The sequence below is a fragment of the Helianthus annuus genome, chromosome 3 (genome assembly GCF_002127325.2).
Source record: "Helianthus annuus cultivar XRQ/B chromosome 3, HanXRQr2.0-SUNRISE, whole genome shotgun sequence".
Taxonomy (NCBI): domain Eukaryota; kingdom Viridiplantae; phylum Streptophyta; class Magnoliopsida; order Asterales; family Asteraceae; genus Helianthus; species Helianthus annuus.
Window position 1 is genome coordinate 149,979,240 of NC_035435.2, and position 18,121 is coordinate 149,997,360.

The 18,121-nt window shown below is 34.9% G+C and overlaps 2 protein-coding genes across 5 annotated transcripts; one reads left to right on the top strand and one right to left on the bottom strand.

The window, feature by feature from the left end:
* Window positions 1-2,140: 2,140 nt before the first annotated feature.
* Window positions 2,141-5,488, top strand: LOC110930055 (proteasome subunit beta type-6). Its single transcript, XM_022173277.2, has 8 exons — window positions 2,141-2,353; window positions 2,452-2,528; window positions 4,015-4,070; window positions 4,337-4,409; window positions 4,523-4,634; window positions 4,717-4,790; window positions 4,980-5,054; window positions 5,171-5,488. Exons 1-8 carry the CDS (start codon window positions 2,239-2,241, stop codon window positions 5,300-5,302), a joined length of 714 nt encoding a protein of 237 aa, XP_022028969.1. The 5' UTR covers window positions 2,141-2,238; the 3' UTR covers window positions 5,303-5,488.
* Window positions 5,489-8,164: 2,676 nt separating this feature from the next.
* LOC110930054 lies at window positions 8,165-11,182 on the bottom strand. 4 transcript variants are annotated; one of them, XM_022173273.2, is made up of 4 exons: window positions 11,049-11,182; window positions 8,905-9,954; window positions 8,703-8,739; window positions 8,165-8,451 (listed from the first exon to the last, which is right to left on the bottom strand). In XM_022173273.2, exons 2-3 carry the CDS (start codon window positions 9,747-9,749, stop codon window positions 8,703-8,705), a joined length of 882 nt encoding a protein of 293 aa, XP_022028965.1. In that variant the 5' UTR covers window positions 9,750-9,954; window positions 11,049-11,182; the 3' UTR covers window positions 8,165-8,451. The 4 variants fall into 4 exon arrangements, with proteins under 4 accessions (XP_022028965.1, XP_022028967.1, XP_022028966.1 ...); XM_022173275.2 differs by having other exon boundaries at window positions 8,165-8,471; XM_022173274.2 differs by having other exon boundaries at window positions 8,905-9,907; window positions 11,049-11,170.
* Between the last annotated feature and the right edge of the window lie 6,939 nt (window positions 11,183-18,121).

Consider the following 18,121-nt stretch of genomic DNA (forward strand, 5'->3'; position numbering starts at 1 on the left):
ACAACACTTACTCCAAATAATATGAAAATCAAAATGAAACTAAAATGAAATTAATCTTTATTAATCTTTAATTCCAATAACAGTCAACACTTGACTTTGACTTTGACTTTTGGAAAAACACGGGGTGTTACACGGCAAGAAATGAATATCTTCATCTTCAACAAAGATATGATTATGTTCTTCTTCAAAGTAGTAGATATTAAACATATTATTGTTCTCTAATATTAATTTCACATGAGCATTGCATCCAACTCTTTTTGAACCTCTATTACGTCTAACAATCTTTTTACTATTCTCATCAACTGAACCAGAATCTATTTCTTTGCTAACATGAAATCCTTCTTTTGAGCAGACAATATATCTTATTTTCACTAAACCACCACCATTTTTCCAAGAGGTATTTTTCTTGCCGAAAAAACTGCAGCAAGTGCATATCCATGATAAAACGCAAAAGCCTCATCAAATGATTTAAAAAACATTCCAACAGAAGGTGTAATGGATCCACTGACTTTAGGTTTGAAAAACTTTCTTCCACTGTTTAAGCATACACGTTCCTCCCACTTGGAAATGTGATCTGAAACAATTAACAAATAACTATAAAACGCAATACCTCTTATATAATAATGTTTTTAGTGTTAAATCTCAAAATATGTTAATAAAAATTTATAAATACAGACCTTTAAAGTTTGTATATGAACTAATATGGTTAAAAGCATAAAACGCAATACGTTCAGTAAAACGCATCAAATGATGAACAAACAAAACAATGTATGAAACAAACAAAACTCTAAAATTGTACAACAATGACAGTTATTGCTTTATATTACATCCATCTTAAATTTAAAGTTTGTATGCATATAATGTGAATTAAATCATAAAACGCAACTCTTCACTAAAACGCAATAACTGATGAAGAAAAAAAACGAATAAATTATGTTAAACTATACAACAATAACAATTAAACTTATGGAAAATCAAATATTAATAACAGAAAGACGAATTATAAAACGTAAAACAATGAATTTCGGCAAAATAACAAAAAGTTACTCAAAATTGAAGCTAAAGTTACCAACAGAGTCTGAAGAAGACATTGAGGTTATCGAATTGACAAACGAAACAAGATTATTGCTTGAAAAAAGGTGAATTTGCGATCGATTGCAACTTAGGGTTATAGAATCTTCAATTCTGTTATGAAATTGATGAACTAAGAAGAAAGGTAACAGAATCTAGAATCGTATTAGAAAGAAGATATGATAATGTAAAATGACGAAAAAGCCCACGCGTCCAAAATTTTAAAAATAGTAGATGAACGGCTAAGATTGCTTCCTATACTTTCTAGCCAAAATAAACTTCCTATTTGATCCTCACCCTTCATTTTAATTCGTTTAGTAATTATAGAGCTACAATATTATTTTTTAATTAGTTTACATTTCTAACTCTATATTATTGTTTTTTAATTAATTTACATTTCTAACCCTAAATGTTAATAAAGTTATTAGACGACCTTTGGCATGTAAGATTATTTCATAAATGATTTACGTATATCCGTAATTTTTAATATATTTATTGTACGAAAGTTTAATAATAATTTTATTCTATAAACGATTTACGTTTCAACTCCAAATTTTAATAGAATTATCACAATACGTCCCGTAAAGTATAATAGAGTTAGTTTTTTTTAACAAATATTTATTCTTTTATCTTTTTTATAAGTTTGATTCTTCTATTTTACTTATTTGTGTTGTTTGCTTATTTTTACCAATGTTTAGGTTAAAGCTAACTTTTAATTTTAGGCATGTATACTTAACCATATTGATTGTTTATTTTACCGTCGTTTAAATTAAAGCATGTTTGGTCTATAACAACTAATTGATATCGATATATCATATGTAACAAATATATCCTCGCCAATACCCTCCTACAACCCGCCGCGAAGCGGTCTTCAATCCTAGTTCATAACAATATTATTTTATCACTGGATAGTAATTTATTCATTCAAAATTCAAAAGTTATAATAGTACAATACTAAAGTAGGTATTTTTATCATTGGATAGTAATTTATTCAAAAGTTATAATAGTACAATACTACAAGGACTAAACCAGTAAAACACAACAAGTACAAGGAAAGCTAACTTGCTGTAAAAGCCAGTACACAATACAAATCTGCAAACACAACAAAATCAACAAATCTCTGCAAATTAGGGCTTTTTTCTTCACAAATCCTTTGCAACCAAGACGATGGATCGCGATGCTACTGCCGACGTCAACGCTCCTCACTCCATGGGAACAACAATCATCGGAGTCACTTACAACGGCGGCGTAATTCTCGGCGCCGATTCACGAACCAGCACGGGTAAATTGAGCCCTAATTTGTCATTTATACACAAATAACCTGTTTTAATCGTTAGATGTTGTGTATTGATTTGATGATTGAAATTTTGTTTGTGTTAGGGTTGTACGTGGCTAATAGGGCGTCTGATAAGATCACTCAGTTGACGGATAATGTCTACATCTGTCGCTCTGGATCGGTAAATAATTTAATATTTGAAGTTTTAGTTTTTTTGTTATTGTATGTGTATGTTGGAGTTTATAGGTTTAGTTGTGAGGATTGCTTGTATAGTATGTTAGATAAAGGATTGTTGTTGGTTTTGTTGATGTTGGTGAAGTGTTCAGCTTGTGGCTTTCGTTTAGGTGTATAGTGTGTGGTTTAAACTGAACTCTTATTGGCATTGAGGCGTAATACTGAGCTATAGTAATGTGCACAGTTTTTTCTTTTATATTATTATTTTGAAGTTATGATTCTGTTTATCGTAGTGTGACTAGTGTTGGGTTAATAAATTTTATAACTTAGTATTACGCCTGTATACTTGTTTTGTTGGTTTAGTTCTGGGCTCTATAAATTTTATGAAGCTTGTTTTTAGTTTGATTCTAAACTGGTTTAAACGAGTCAAACTGGAACCGAGCTTGTCATTTTCTTGGTGCTTTGAACTTTAAAGAAACATCATCATTTAGTCTTTTGACACTTTAGACTTGCTAACTTGTGTAACTTATTGACTCCTAATTTGCTCTTTTCTTTTTCTCAGACATTAGTTTTTCTTAAGTCTCAAATTTATTTCTTTAAACGCCAGCTTGCTAATTCTAAGTCCCTCTATGTATTCAAATTAGCTCGATAGTACCTGTCATGTGATTGAGCTGCTTGTGAGTTTGAACGGTCCAATTCATATTCTTAGTTTCTTTAATGTTTGTTTGTGTAATTTTTTATATTTTTTTCGCTTAGGGATTGAGACTCAAACACTATGCTTCTTAACGTCTCTACTTTCTCATTTCCTAAGCTAACATTGTAATGAAGTTGAAAATTTTTAACGATACTGTTGTAGATTAGCTTGTATTGCACAGCTTTTTTTTTGTTTCTTTCATAAATGAGGAAGTATTTTACATGTTGAGAAACCAGTTTACTAGTAGGCTAGCTAAAGTTATACACATTTCAATACCAAAGTTGTATATATCTGGCAGAGCCTGTTCTGTTTAGGGGTTTGATAGAAAAAATGTATATGTATCATGTAGAGAATATATAGTTAACTGATAATCAAATGCAAGTAATGTGGGGAAGTAGCCCATTTGTCCCTGTTGTGTAGATGTTAGATGTTTAGTTCTATGTTGTCAAAAGCGCAAAAAGCGCGCGCCTAGGCGCCCGGGCGCAGCGAGGCGCACCTACAACGCCTGGTGGTAACCTTGGCGCAAAAATGGGTTTTTTTGAAAAAAACGCTGCCGAGGCACAAAAAGGCGCGCGCCTAGGCGCAAAAACGGTGCTGAGGTGCGGTGGATAAGCAGGAAAACTGAAAAAAAAAAAAGAAAAAAACAAAACCGAGTGCGTGCCAAAATTGCCTCACGCGGGCCCAGGTTTTCGGAGCTGCATTCGTGTGGGCACGCACGAGTTCAACCAAATTCCAGCTCAGAAACTCATTTTTGGAATATACACAATGTTAACAGCTGTCTTGTTTCTCGGTTTTTCAGGCTGCAGATTCTCAAATTGTCTCAGATTATGTTAGATATTTTCTTCATCAGCACACGTGAGTATATTATTCTCTGTTTCTTCCTATGTGTTGCTTATAAATATGTTCTCCAAATTATCAAGATGGTATATGACTATATGCCCTGTGGAATCACGTACTCTTTGTCCTTGTACACATTGTGGTGGTTGGTCTTATTAAATTACACAAAATAACCAACTGGCAGTTGAAAGTATCCTATGTTTTTTCTTAGTTCTACTCTAATATCTTGAAGAAATTAGAAAAACAACACACTGAAGTACTAATTGATTTTTGTGGTTGAACAGGATTCAGCTCGGTCAACCTGCTACTGTGAAAGTTGCTGCAAACCTTGTTAGACTTTTAGCTTACAATAACAAGGTTTGCATTCTTTTTATTTAGTCATTATATTAATTACGCCTATTGTAATATATCATTTAGCTAAGCATTTTTACCTTTCTTTAATTTACCTTTCTTTAATTTATGATCAATAGAATATGTTGCAAACCGGTATAATTGTTGGAGGCTGGGACAAATACGAAGGTGGGAAAATATATGGCATCCCTCTTGGTGGAACAATTCTTGAGCAACCATTTGCAATTGGAGGTTTGTTTGCATTCTTATTTAGAAACACTAAAATTGCTTTGAAATGGTTACCGTTAATTTTATATGGGTTAATTTTCTGCAGGGTCTGGTTCCAGTTACTTATACGGGTTCTTTGATCAAGCATGGAAGGAGGGCATGACCAAGGAAGAAGCTGAGGTAACTTCAATTTTATATCGTATTACAAAATGTCTGTATGGAAAATACTTAATCTTTCTGTTTGGTAAGTGAGTAATATCACAAAACCTTAACGGTTATATCATGTGACGGATTATAAACCAGATACATTTGTTAAGAGGCGATACTGTTTCAAAGCTAAGTTATACCCATATTTTGTTTTTTTTGCAGCAACTGGTGGTTAAGGCTGTTTCACTTGCCATAGCACGAGATGGTGCTAGTGGGGGTGTTGTTCGCACTGTTACGGTAAGTTACCTTTCAAATAGTTAGATTATTATTGATACTATTTAATTAGAGAAACTTTAACTAAAAACTATGTTTGCCAACTGATCGAATAATTATTTTTGATTGTTTGTTTGTAGATCAACTCAGAGGGGGTTACGAGAAACTTCTACCCAGGTGATCAGCTTCCTTTGTGGCATGATGAGGTGGAGGCGCACAATTCATTGTTGGACATCCTTAATGCGTCAAACCCTGAGCCAATGAGCACCTAGGTGGAAATATGGCACTCGGATTCTCGCCTTGTAGTTCGATTACAAAGTTTGTTTTTTCATGGTCTTCTGTTTAATGTTGCTTATCACTTTATGTATTGTGAGGATTATTGATCATTCAACCTTTGGGTTTGATTAGTTAAACAAGTACCTATGTTTGAAGTGTTTCAGAAGAGAGATTTGTTAGCATGTTAGTACATACGGTTCATCGGGTGTGGGGCTGCTCAACAAGTTGAGCTGAACCATCGAGCTCATAGCGATACAAGCTGAGCAGACTCGTAAAGTACAATTCGAGCTGAAACCCAAGCTTGTATCGGGTTTTTTTCAACATGAGAACTTGTGGCCTGAGTCCTAAAATTTTAGTAAATCAGTTAACAATAATATCGACTTATAGGGTCAAGTTATTCTACAAAGGCTTCTAAGTGTAAGAAGGATTTATAGAGTGATAAGTGTCCAATAACCTAAAACTAAACCCACTACATCACCACAAAAAACCTAAACACCCATGTAAAGGCAAAAGTGGCTCATGTAAAGGCAACATATAGATTTTTGTACTTGTTTGCAAAAAAATGTAAAGGCAAAAGTGGCTCATGTAATCAGTTGAAACTATATCAAATTGAAATTAAGAAATACATGCTACTATAGAGATGCACAAAAAACCTGGTTTCGGACCCGACCTGGAACCTATTCCTACCTTACCCGACGTGTACATACCAGTTACCCTACCTTGAACCACTGGACCCGGTTCCACCTCTACCTGGTCAAACTCCGGGAAAAAAACCGGCTAACCCTGTCAAAAACCCGAACGTAACTGGAATCGGTTGCTACCCTACCTAGCTCTTGACTTTGTTGACCAAACCCGGACCTGGTTCCTAGCAGGTTTTAGATTCAAACACACCCCCCACCCCCCCCCCCCCCACCCCCGCGGATTTGTGCATTTTTACATGCTAATGACAATATAAACTGACCACTCTAAACTTGGTTTAAACGTGCTTCATTTTCAAGACAGACTCAGCTAATTACGAACTTGGGTTCTGTAGTTTAATAAAAGAGTAAATTGCCATTTTAGTCCCTGAGTTTTGTCCAAATTTGCATTTTAGTTCAAATAGTTTTTTTTTTTTTTTGCCTCTGGGTCCCTGACTTTTCCCTTTTGTTGCCATTTTGATCACATACACTAACTCTATCCAAAAACTCCATCTTTAACCAGGGGTATTTTGGGGATTTTCATTTTAAATGTTTTCAATTGCCATTTTGATCCAATTCCAAAAAATCAAAAAAATTCCAAAAAATCAAAAAAATTCCAAAAAATTCTAAAAAAATCATAAAAATTCTAATAAATCAAAAAAATCCGTTTCGGCGCGAACCGTTTCGAACCCGAACCGTTTCGAGCTGAACCGTTTCGACGCGAACCGTTTCGAGCTGAACCATTTCGACGCGAACCGTTTCGGCCCTTACCGTTTCGACCCGAACCGTTTCGAGCTGAACCGTTACGACGCGAACCGTTTCGACCCGTACCGTTTCGAGCTGAACCTTTTCGAGCTGAACCGTTTCGAGCTGAACCGTTTCGAGCCGAACCGTTTCGAGCCGAACCGTTTCGAACCGAACCGTTTCGAGCTGAACCGTTTCGAGCTGAACCGTTTCGACGCGAACCGTTTCGACCCGTACCGTTTCGACCCGAACCGTTTCGAGCTGAATCGTGCCTCGAAACGGTACGGGTCGAAACGGTTCGGTTCGAAAAGGTACGGGTCGAAACGGTTCGCGTCGAAACGGTTCAGCTCGAAACGGTTCGGTTCGAAACGGTTCGGCTCGAAACGGTTCAGCTCGAAACGGTTCGGTTCGAAACGGTTCAGCTCGAAACGGTTCAGCTCGAAACGGTACGGGTCGAAACGGTTCGCGTCGAAACGGTTAGGGTCGAAACGACTCAGCTCGAAACGGTTCGGGTCGAAACGGTACGGGTCGAAACGGTTCGCGTCGAAACGGTACAGCTCGAAACGGTTCGCGTTCGAAACGGTTCGCGCCGAAACGGATTTTTTAGAATTTTTATGAGTTTTTAGAATTTTTATTATTTTTTAGAATTTTTGGAATTTTTGGAATTTTTTTGGTTTTTTGGAATTGGATCAAAATGGCAATTGAAAACATTTAAAATGAAAATCCCCAAAATACCCCTGGTTAAAGATGGAGTTTTTGGATGGAGTTAGTGTATGTGATTAAAATGGCAATAAAAGGGAAAAGTCAGGGACCCAGAGGAAAAAAAAACTATTTGGACTAAAATGGCAAATTTGAACAAAACTCAGGGACTAAAATGGCAATTTACTCTTAATAAAATCAAAGAAAGTGGATTTTATTCAAGAACAGACCAAACCAAGAAAAAAAAAAGAACTGGTTTAGGCTATTCTGAAACCACTAGCTACAGACTAAATATAGTCAGTTTGGGTCCAGTTTTACTGTGTTTGCCTGTTTGTTTGGACTGATTTTGACACACTCCCTCTTACCTAGTTGCCACTACAGCCTCTTATTCTAGGATGCACATCATCGCAGACGTGGCACCACTTTTGCAGGCACTAGGGCGTGTCGCCAGGCCAATGGGGTGGTAATGCGGATCTGCGATAACCAAACTTTCGGGGTCCAGGTGACGGACCCTCAAACACGAATGACACATCTACGAATTCTAGGATAACCAAACTTTCAGGGTCCAGGTGACGAACCCTCAAACACGAATGGCTTGTAGCCTGTTGCATTTTGGTATCTGCACATTTGTTGTAAATAAACAAATTCATGGTACAAGATTAAATGTTTTATCGAAATGTTTCATTGGTGCGACCAGATCCATCACCAGTGATCTTAGCTCCATACAAATATCAAAAATAAAAACAAAAAAATGTTGTTCATATTTTCATACAATAAAAACTTGCACCACAGCTAAGATGGGTATATGTTCTTGCATTAGTTTGGAATCAGAAGACGATAATAAAAGACTGCCCCAATCAATGTACACGGGTCTCTAGATTTATTCAGTGATCCACGAGCGAATTTTCAAAAAAAAAAAAAAAAAACATAATTCCACGAAACCATCAACAAAAACCAGCACTACACAGGATCACATGCTTGTCTTAATCTAAATGCTTGTCTTCCAAACCAAGTCTTCAGGCCACCTAAAGATCCACAAGAAAATCTAGCAAAAATCACAAACTAAAAACTAACACATGAAAGCTCAATCTGAGTTACATTATCAGGTTGTATAACAGGTTAACTAAAATTTAAAACCACTTTTTGTCAAAAAAAAAAAAAAAAAAAAAAAAAAAAAAAAAAAATCTCATTTTGTTATAGATGTTTAGTTCCTTAAATATTTATTATCACAAGGGTGGGCATGAATCATGATACATAATAGTGTGATGTGTCGTACCTAATTATCATAGAAGCGAGAGGGACGTCTTCGCGACCTGTTGCATAAAACAAGAACAAACAAAAATAACCATCAGAGCATGCATATGTATGTGCTAATGAGAAACAACAGACGATAGCAAAAACATTATGGTTCTACATATCGCTTTCGTAACATAAGCTTCCATATTTAAAAGCACCAAAAAAAAAAAAAACTTGCTGACCTGCGATGACCTGTTCTACCCCTGGACATCCTACTCCTAGTCACAAAGTCATTTTCTGCCACATCAGCACGGTAATCCGCAAATTCCGTAGACACCACAGAGCCGTCATCAGAATTAGAAGTATCATAACTCATTCGACGGCTATCTCGCCTTGATTCCGTAACTCTTGCACGTCTTCTATTTCTAGAACATCTAAACTTACTAAACACTTGATATAAAATACAAGAAGTCCACCAATTTCCATTGGCACCGGGAAAATCTTCAAACTCGTCTCCAGAACCGTTATCCCCGTATTCGATAACATAATCTCCCAAAACCACGCCATGTGGCACTTCTGAATGTATAGTACTCAAAACATCGATAATCTCAGAAGACTGCTGAAAATTATCCCAATCGACTTGTCTTGCGGGATCGATTTTCGATGGGCGTGCATGAGGGTGTTCCACCTCAGCATGTTCCCGAAGGGAAATAAAATTCCCGGTAAACATGCATTTTTCATTTTCGCAACAACGTTCTTTCTCGTTTAGTATAACGCGGGCATCTTTTATAACAACCCAACCGGTAACATCACCTCTACAAAGAGGGCATAATGGTTTGCTAGTGGCGTCTGGATTTATTACGGTTGACTCGTCAGAAGTCAAAAGTGAGTTTGACCCGGGTGACATTTTGTTTGCTACTTGGAAACGGTCCAAACAGTTCGAGTGTAGATGATCGGTGCCGCACACGAAAGGCCGGCATCCTTTATTGTAAGAAGAGCATTGAAGAAGAACACAATTATGCGGGAAGGATAAACATATGGGGCATGTGATATCTTCCCATTTGATATCGAGGTGAAAGTTGTCCATAACAAGTGTCGAGTTGGAGCTTTGTGTAGATCTTTTAAGAAAATGTGTGTATCAACATTAATTATCCAAAAGCATGTGATGTTTGGATGCTGTTTGTTGATTACATTAGTTGTAGTATTGAATAAAAGACCAGAACCGATAAGGCAGACGGGCAGCACCTATAAGGACTTGATGTTAAACACTAAACAGCATAAAAAAATTGTACCTGAAATAAAAAATAAATAAAAACAATAATTTAAACAACTTTTTGTTAAGACAATATGATATATATAAGGACTATTCCAAGCTATAACATGAAAATTTGAGTTAGGATGCTATTCCAGACCACGTGCAGATCGTGCTGAATTCACAGCCCTACACTCTCTAAAGTCTAAACAAATAAAGTTCAACACACGAAAGGTAAACCAACTTATCACCTACTTCATATCCCATAAGCAACCCATACCCTTCCTGCTACTCATTAGTCATCTATGCAAGTCAATAGCGTGCTATAGCACTGCTATAGCGCTTAGCAGACATACCATCTCATAGCGGTCCTTATAGTGGTTCCGCTATTAGTGGTGCTAAAGGCCGCTATTTGACCGCTATTCTGAAACCCGTATAGCACTGCTTGTAGCAGGTTTTTTTATTTCAGCCCAAAAGCGAAATAAACCCAAAACTAAAGGCCCAAACCCAAAATTAAACCTAAATCGAGGCCTAAAGTCTTCATTCACTGGGCGCTGGTTCTTCATTAGTCAACAAAATTAAACCTAAATCTAGAAATCACTAGACTTCCGCTTCCTAAATCCTAATTCGTTGGTGGCTCCTACTAATATTTTGCATGATATTACTATGAATTTTGATATAATTATAAATATTTTCAAATATATATTTATATATACACACATAATTATGCGCTATAACCTATATATATCATATAGCGGACCTGGACTGCTATATGATTTTGGACTGCTATATCTGCATAGTTAGCCATTACCTTCTCCATCATTTACATTCTCCACAATAACATAAATTTATAAAACCTAATAGCAGCATATCCAATAGTAAACCCCCATACTAACACAACAATTACACATTCTAATCCCCCAAAAACAGCAAAACAAAAAAAAATGTCAGAAATCAAATTCCATATATAACGGTCATGAAATGAAACAGATCAAACTGGATCCACTAACCCTAGAAATAAGAAAAGCCCAATCACTAAGTAAGGAACGATTCAGGAATCAAAGATAGCGCAAAAAGGAAAGGTAAGTGATTAATTGGATGGATGGATAAGAGATGATATGAAGTGAAAGAAACCTTGATGAAGAGCTGCGAGCCACTGAAATTAATTGTAGGATTTGAGTGAATCGGTCGATCGGAAGAGACGACTTTGAAAGGGAGATGGAGACGATGACACGCTAACTCACTTCTCTCTTATTTATGTTATTATTTTCATACTAGGTTAGAAGTCAATAAAATATTAAATTATTAAATAAGTAAAAAAAAACATTTAAAAAATAAATACTAAAGAAAAGAAATATTCATAAACTAAATATTATAGAGAAAAATAATAAATAGTTAAGAAACTTTCTTGTCAACCGACTCGGCAAGGAATTCTTTCTCTTACTCATCGTCAACTAGTTTTTCTCATTTCTTGACATAAACAGGCTAACAACTAATTCCGGAACATCTTTATCCTTCGATCGGTATTGCCGACATTACTTGTTATGAGGTGAGGATTGGCATTAGATGACTTCACTTAAGACATAACTTCTTTCGATAACTGGACTTCAAGTCTTAGCTACCCGAAATAAAATAGAATAAGAGAAGAAATTTCATTTTGTTACTATCAACATTTCTTATTTTAAAAAATTTTCCTTAATTTTCGACCTCTAAATATATATGTTAAAAACCAATATTTTTTTGTTAGATTAAGTCTCCTAACAAAATCAACTTTTACCTCAAATATATTTTTAATTTATAACTTATAATGATATTTTTTATTTAAACCTTACCAAATATAGATTTTACGAAAGTGTTTTTATATTAGATTTATAATGATGATTATATCCTTAAATTACTTACCAATTTAAACATGATTGTCTGTTGTTTTAAAAAAATGTAAATAAACAGTTTTTTTTACTGAATTCGCCCGTATAATACTCAAGACTATTATTTAAGAAAATGACAAAAAAAAATTTAAAAACCTAACTACGTATACAATTTCTTAAATTAAATTAACAAACACTAAGTAAAAAATCTAAATATAATTATGCCATGTTTCCTAAGCAATCCTTTAATATTAGATAAATTTAATATTTTATATTCGTTAAAAAAACGTAAGTGGTTTGTTGAAAAAAAAAGATAAAGGTGACTTTAATATTTTATATTAAAAAAACATAACAGGTTTGGTGAAAAAAGATACTAAGCCTCTGTTCTCTCCCGAGACTCATTTAATAGGGGAGGGGAGGGAAAAGAGATGAAAATATGAAAAACCATGTTCCTGAGTTTCATTTAACAGGGGGAGGGGAGGGAAAGGGAAGAAAATATGACCAAATATGACCATATATTCATCCTCTCAAATTGGAGAGATTAGGAGAGATTATTTTCCTTCCCATCCCCTCCCCTCCCTCTTTTAAATGACTCGGGAACATAGATATGAAGGTAAGGTTTATGACAGAGAGATGAATAATGAGATATATTTGGCATATTTTAAGGAATGAGATATATTTGACATATTTTGAGAAATAAAAGAACAAAAGCTTATTATGAATTAGGGAAGAAACACAATGAAAAAGTGACTAAAAGACTGACATATGTTCTTGCCTTTCACTTATTTAGGCATGATTGGGGCTAACATGAAAAGAGCTATATTTTGGAAGCCGGTAGTTGATAAATTCTCGGCAAAACTCTCTAAATGGAAAGCTAGATATCTCTTGTTTGCGAGGCGGATGACATTAGCGAAATCGGTCCTTGGTAGCTTACCGTCTTACTTTCTTTCTTTGTTTTCAGCACCTAAATGCATCATAAAAAAGCTTGAAAAAATCAGGAGGGATTTCATATGGGGTAAGACAAATGCCTGGCACAAGATGAGATGGATAAAATGGGACTTTTTGCTTAAGTCCAGGAAAGCCGGTGGTATGGGCATGGGGGATATTCAAGGTTTTAATCATGCTATGCTATTTAAATGGTGGTGGAGAATAAAAGTGAACCCGAACCAACTTTGGGCCAAGGTCGTTACCGCCATTCACGGGGGTCACAATGTTTCGCTCTCTCAACATTTGATCCCTTTAAAAAAATCGGTCCCCGGGGTTTGGAAAGACATAGGGTCCATTGAGTTGGCTCTTTCAAAGATTGGTATTAATATCAAAGATAAACTTGTTCACGACGGAACGGTTTGGAGATGGCACGAAGACCCGACCGGCTCTTTCTCGGTCAAGCATGTGAGAAATGACATTGAGAAGGCAACGCAACAGGAGGCTTTCGATCGGTATGTTTAGGGCTGGAACAATTGGGCGACGCCGAAAGCGAATTACTTGTTATGGAGGGCTTTGTTGGGAAAGATCGCCTCAAAAGTCGGGCTCATCCATAGAGGCATCGCTATTGGAGACAGTCTATGCCCCCGATGCGGCCTTCATGATGAATGTCCTAACCACATCTTCGCTAACTGTTTATGGGCTAAATGTGTGTGGTGGAATATATTGGCTTGGTTTAGGATTAGCTTCATTGATTGTGACAATTTAAAAGATTTGATCCTGCATATCACTCAAAGGGGAGATAAAGTTTGGAAAAAGGTCTTGTACATGATAGCTATTGCTACAGTTTGGAGAATCTGGTGGGCGAAAAATGAGAAACTTTTCGAAGATAACTTCATCCCGATTAATAGGTTGGTGGATCTTATCAAAGAAGACGTGTATCTCTAGATAAGCAATCGGTCGAAGTTGAAGTCGATAAAATGGGAGAGCTGGAAGGTTTTTGACTTATTAGATATTATGTAATCCGCGTGTTTGTTTCCGTTTTGTTTTTGTTTCCAGCCTCTTGCTGACTTTTTATATTCATATATAAAGTGTGTTTGCTTTAAAAAAAAAAGTAAAGTGACTAAAAGACTGAAATATGTTATCATTAGAGTTTTTTTATTATATGTAATAAATTTACAACTAATTTACTTTAATATAGTAACAGACTTAGGAAATTAATGAGTATAAGTGTAAACACAAACATAAACAAACAAAAGATATGATATTGTATAGTATAATAACACTATATAATATTATATTGGGGTATTAACTAAGTAGGATAATAGCATTCACAAGTCTATAATATTATATTGGGGTGTTACCTAACTAGGATAAAAGTATTCGGATTCATTCTATCATTTTATATCTCATTTCAATTAAATAATATTTTTTATACTTTTATTATTAGTTTTTCTCTCTCTTCCCGCTCAAAACAATTTACAAAATATATTAAAAAATAGGGGGTAGGGGCGCTCCATTAGTGATAGAATTCCATCGCACTCACAACATCCAATCAAGTTCCGTTACGTCATCGATCTTCGTTCAATTACTAGTGATGGATTTTACTAGGGGGCCCATCACTTGTGATGGTTTTTTTTTATTTTTAAAATTAGAAATTAACAATAATCTATACCCGATTTACCTTATAAATAACTAAAAAAATACGAAATTTAATTGAAAAAAAAAACATTTTATAGCATAAACCCTAAACTCTAGGTTGTGCTTAGCACAACAGAACCGTAAAAGAGCAGTGAAATGAAGCCCCAATTTCCTCTCCATCAATCAGAAATCAAATACCAACAACAAACAAACCGATTCACAGGTTAGTTTCTTCGAATTTCACAAACCCCAATTAATCAATTTCTAGGGTTTCTTTCTTTAATTTCTTGTTCAATTCACTGCGTATGAGATTTTGTTACTCGATTCAGTAGCTGTATTTGTAATTTAACGCGTGATGATAAGCATGCGTCATCAGTTTCAACGCGTGGAAATAAAGGGCGGCGACGGTGTTTGACGCTGATCAAGAGTGGAAGATGGTTTTCCACGGGGCACCTCGACCCCTTTGTAGAGGGTGAACAATGTCCCTCAAGTATACAGATAAACAGTAATATTTTATCTTTCATCCACTCACAACTACTTTTAACCACTTTTTATAATATAAAAACATCTCTCACAAAATTTGGTGGACGGATTGTGAATGCTATAAGAAGACATCTTAGCCTTTCTTTTTTCAAATAAATGGCTAAGATTTTGGTGGACGGATTATGAATGCTCTAAGAAGACATCTTAGCCTTTCTTTTTTCAAATAATTGGCTAAGATGAAAGTGTGGAAAAAATGGTGTAATGGTATTTTGGAATAACTTATTTGTTGACTTTCTCTCTTCACATTCAAGACACATGCATATTCTCCCTTATTTTTTAAATGTTCATAATTTTTTATACGACGTTGATTTTTTTAAATACTACACTATAAAATCGAGCATTTTTTATCTTTAATTTAAGTATCATACTGCTATATAAAATATGACAACTAAAAAACACAAAAAATGTGTTGTATTTTTGTGTTGCATAACATTTTTGTGCCGAATTTTTGGAACTATACTATTTGGTACTTGATTTTTTTTTGTGTTGTATTATTTAGAAAACAAAAGAGTGAGTTTGTGTTGTAGGGCCAAAATGTCATTCCATCCTACTTATAAGAAGTGTCACATGTTATCTTCACAATCTTTCTTAGGCTATTTAGGCAAAACCCATTTTTAGTGGATCTTCCCTCATATTATATTATATTACTAGTCTAAGATCCCGCGAGTTTCGCGAGTGGCTTAACACAAACATTTAAATTCACTTCGCACAATTCTCACCAAAAACTAACTTTTTATCATTTTATTAGCCAAAAAATTTCGTGAATATATATACACACACGCACACAAATTATATACTAATGGTATTGTTATTCTTCTTTGTCGAATATAAAACGATAGTATACTTTTTGTTGTATTATATGTTTTTAGTTAATTATAAAATTGAATAGATAGCTAATGAATGATCCGATTTTCAGTAACACCTGCATATTCCCACAAGTTCTATAAATTAAAATTGAAATAGTCAAAAAGTATAAATCTAGCCAACTTGAAATTTTTCAGTATGGGTTAGGCTTATTTTCTAAACTTTGACATTAATGAATGCTTTTATACAACATATAAAATTGTATACACATTCTTCATTTTCTTCTAAAAATAAATTTCAGATTATATACCTTGACGACTTTCATCCATAAAAACCAATGTCTAACATTTTTGGGCAGAACTGGTCATTTGTATAAATCCATAATGCCTGCCCATACAAAAACCAATCCAATTACTTGCAAATTAACAAATGAACCGACTTACCTTGTGATAGTATGTAATTGCATCCGTATAATTATCCTGTCAACATGGAGCCCACAAAATAAACACCAATTAGCCTGCCACAAATAAATTAAAAAAATATACCTGGTAAAAACAATTTTAAAACATAACTTCGAATGATGTGAAGATAATGTGATGAAACTTACCTGCTCATGCCATCCGAGATAGCTTTTAAACTCCCACTCCAGTAACTCACATTGAACTCTAACAATTCCAAATAAAAAAAGGAAAAGATCAGTTCAAAGCGTAAGAACCGACTCGCCAATCTACTAAACAATTCTAAAACACTTTCATTAGCAACACTTGCAATTATAGGCCACAAAGATCAACATATTGCTTTCCAATTGGTCCAGTTATTGCAAAACTGTACAAAAAGATTGTATACAAATGTTCCGAACTTAGTACGATACTAACCTATATATTTGACATAAACAACTAAAGAGGCTGTAAATATTTATATCCACTTGAACACATTATAAGAGTGTTCATAAACCGTTGAAACTGAACGGTTTGAGATTTAAACGGCTTAGTTCACTCGGGCCCGGAACAAAGGTCTCAGGCCCAGGAGTCAAACTCAAACTTGCTGAAACTTGAACCGCAGCTGATGACGATTCACCAGGTAACGGATGACGCATTAAACTTATCCATATCAAGGCACATAGAAATCAAATCGTCTTCAGTATCATTAGAAAACGAAGAGCCTTCAAACCCACCCACCACACCAAGATCGCTATCGAAGTTAATATCATCAAGTAGGGTCAGAATTTCCGAATGAGTGCGTCGATGAACCAAATTCCTATGCGGGTTATTGAGCGTTTGGCTAACGTCATGATTAAATTCTAACTATTTTATAGCTATATTTAATCGATATTTATATTAAAAAAATAAAAGATAACTGAAATCCCGCTATTTACGGTTACATACCTTGTAGCGACCTTCGACCTATACGCTACGCTATTCGCTATAGCGACCATAACGGCCACTATTGACAACCTTGTGAAAGAGAATCTTGATAAATAGAATTACGTCCCATGGTTTTCGTTCGATAATTAAATCAGAGCAGCTATCCGAGCTAAAATCTTAAGAGAATCTTGAACCTAAATGATGCCACCTAAATGACAGCCCATATAGAGTATGGAGGCCAATTCCATATTTACAAAATCTCAATTCCATAAGGGCATCCCAAATATATCTTCCCTTGTAATTTTGAGTTTTTATCTTATATGGCAACATATAAGATATGTCTCAAACTAAAAGTATTAGTGTGGATAAGATTTGTACCTAATTCGAATTTTCGAATTCAAACTTGTCACTGGAATTCCGGTTTCTTCGAGTTCAAAATAAAATACACAGAGACACCATCAAAAATTTTTGTAGTAAAATACGGTGAATTACCTGCTCTATAAGATCCTATAAGTAATTGAGAAAGGTTGGTTTGGCTTCAATTAAGAATGGAAGTCTCTAGTATGACGATATAATGTGAGCATGTTTTAGTGATTAAGTCGAATGTGAAGCTCATGGGCAAGAGTTTCATTGGATCAATTAAATTGATATGTAGCATTTCGTAAGGTTTTGAAGTTCGAGTAATAAAACGTTTTAAGATATGATTAAGAATCTCGTGTATATGAGTTGAGTGAAAATAGATTGTAGAATAAGAAGTACGTTTGATAAAACAATGTATTTTGAAATCGGTATGAGTAGGTATTTTGAATAATGATAAACAATTTGGGTATAAAATATGATCGAGTTTGCATCATAAGGTATTTTGAAGAGACGTTTCGGTAACGATCACCTAGGTAAGGGAATCACCCCTAACTCGTTGGTGAGGTCGTTTTTAAAAAAAAGGGGAGTGGAGTTAATCGTCAAGGTAAGGAAATCACTCCTATCTCGATGATATGTCTCCACTTGTCGTTACAAGGATTATGAATTTAAATTATATGAAATCATGCATATGTATAAATGTATG

Excerpts from the sequence above, each read along its gene's own strand:
- LOC110930054 (XM_022173273.2), bottom strand. The coding sequence starts at position 9,749 with ATGGACAACTTTCACCTCGATATCAAATGGGAAGATATCACATGCCCC. Across the intron at positions 8,740-8,904 it reads GGTAGAACAGGTCATCGCAG|GTCGCGAAGACGTCCCTCTC; the intron begins GTCAGCAAGTTT and ends TTTATGCAACAG.
- LOC110930055 (XM_022173277.2), top strand. The coding sequence starts at position 2,239 with ATGGATCGCGATGCTACTGCCGACGTCAACGCTCCTCACTCCATGGGA. Across the intron at positions 4,635-4,716 it reads GCAACCATTTGCAATTGGAG|GGTCTGGTTCCAGTTACTTA; the intron begins GTTTGTTTGCAT and ends AATTTTCTGCAG. Across the intron at positions 5,055-5,170 it reads GTGTTGTTCGCACTGTTACG|ATCAACTCAGAGGGGGTTAC; the intron begins GTAAGTTACCTT and ends GTTTGTTTGTAG.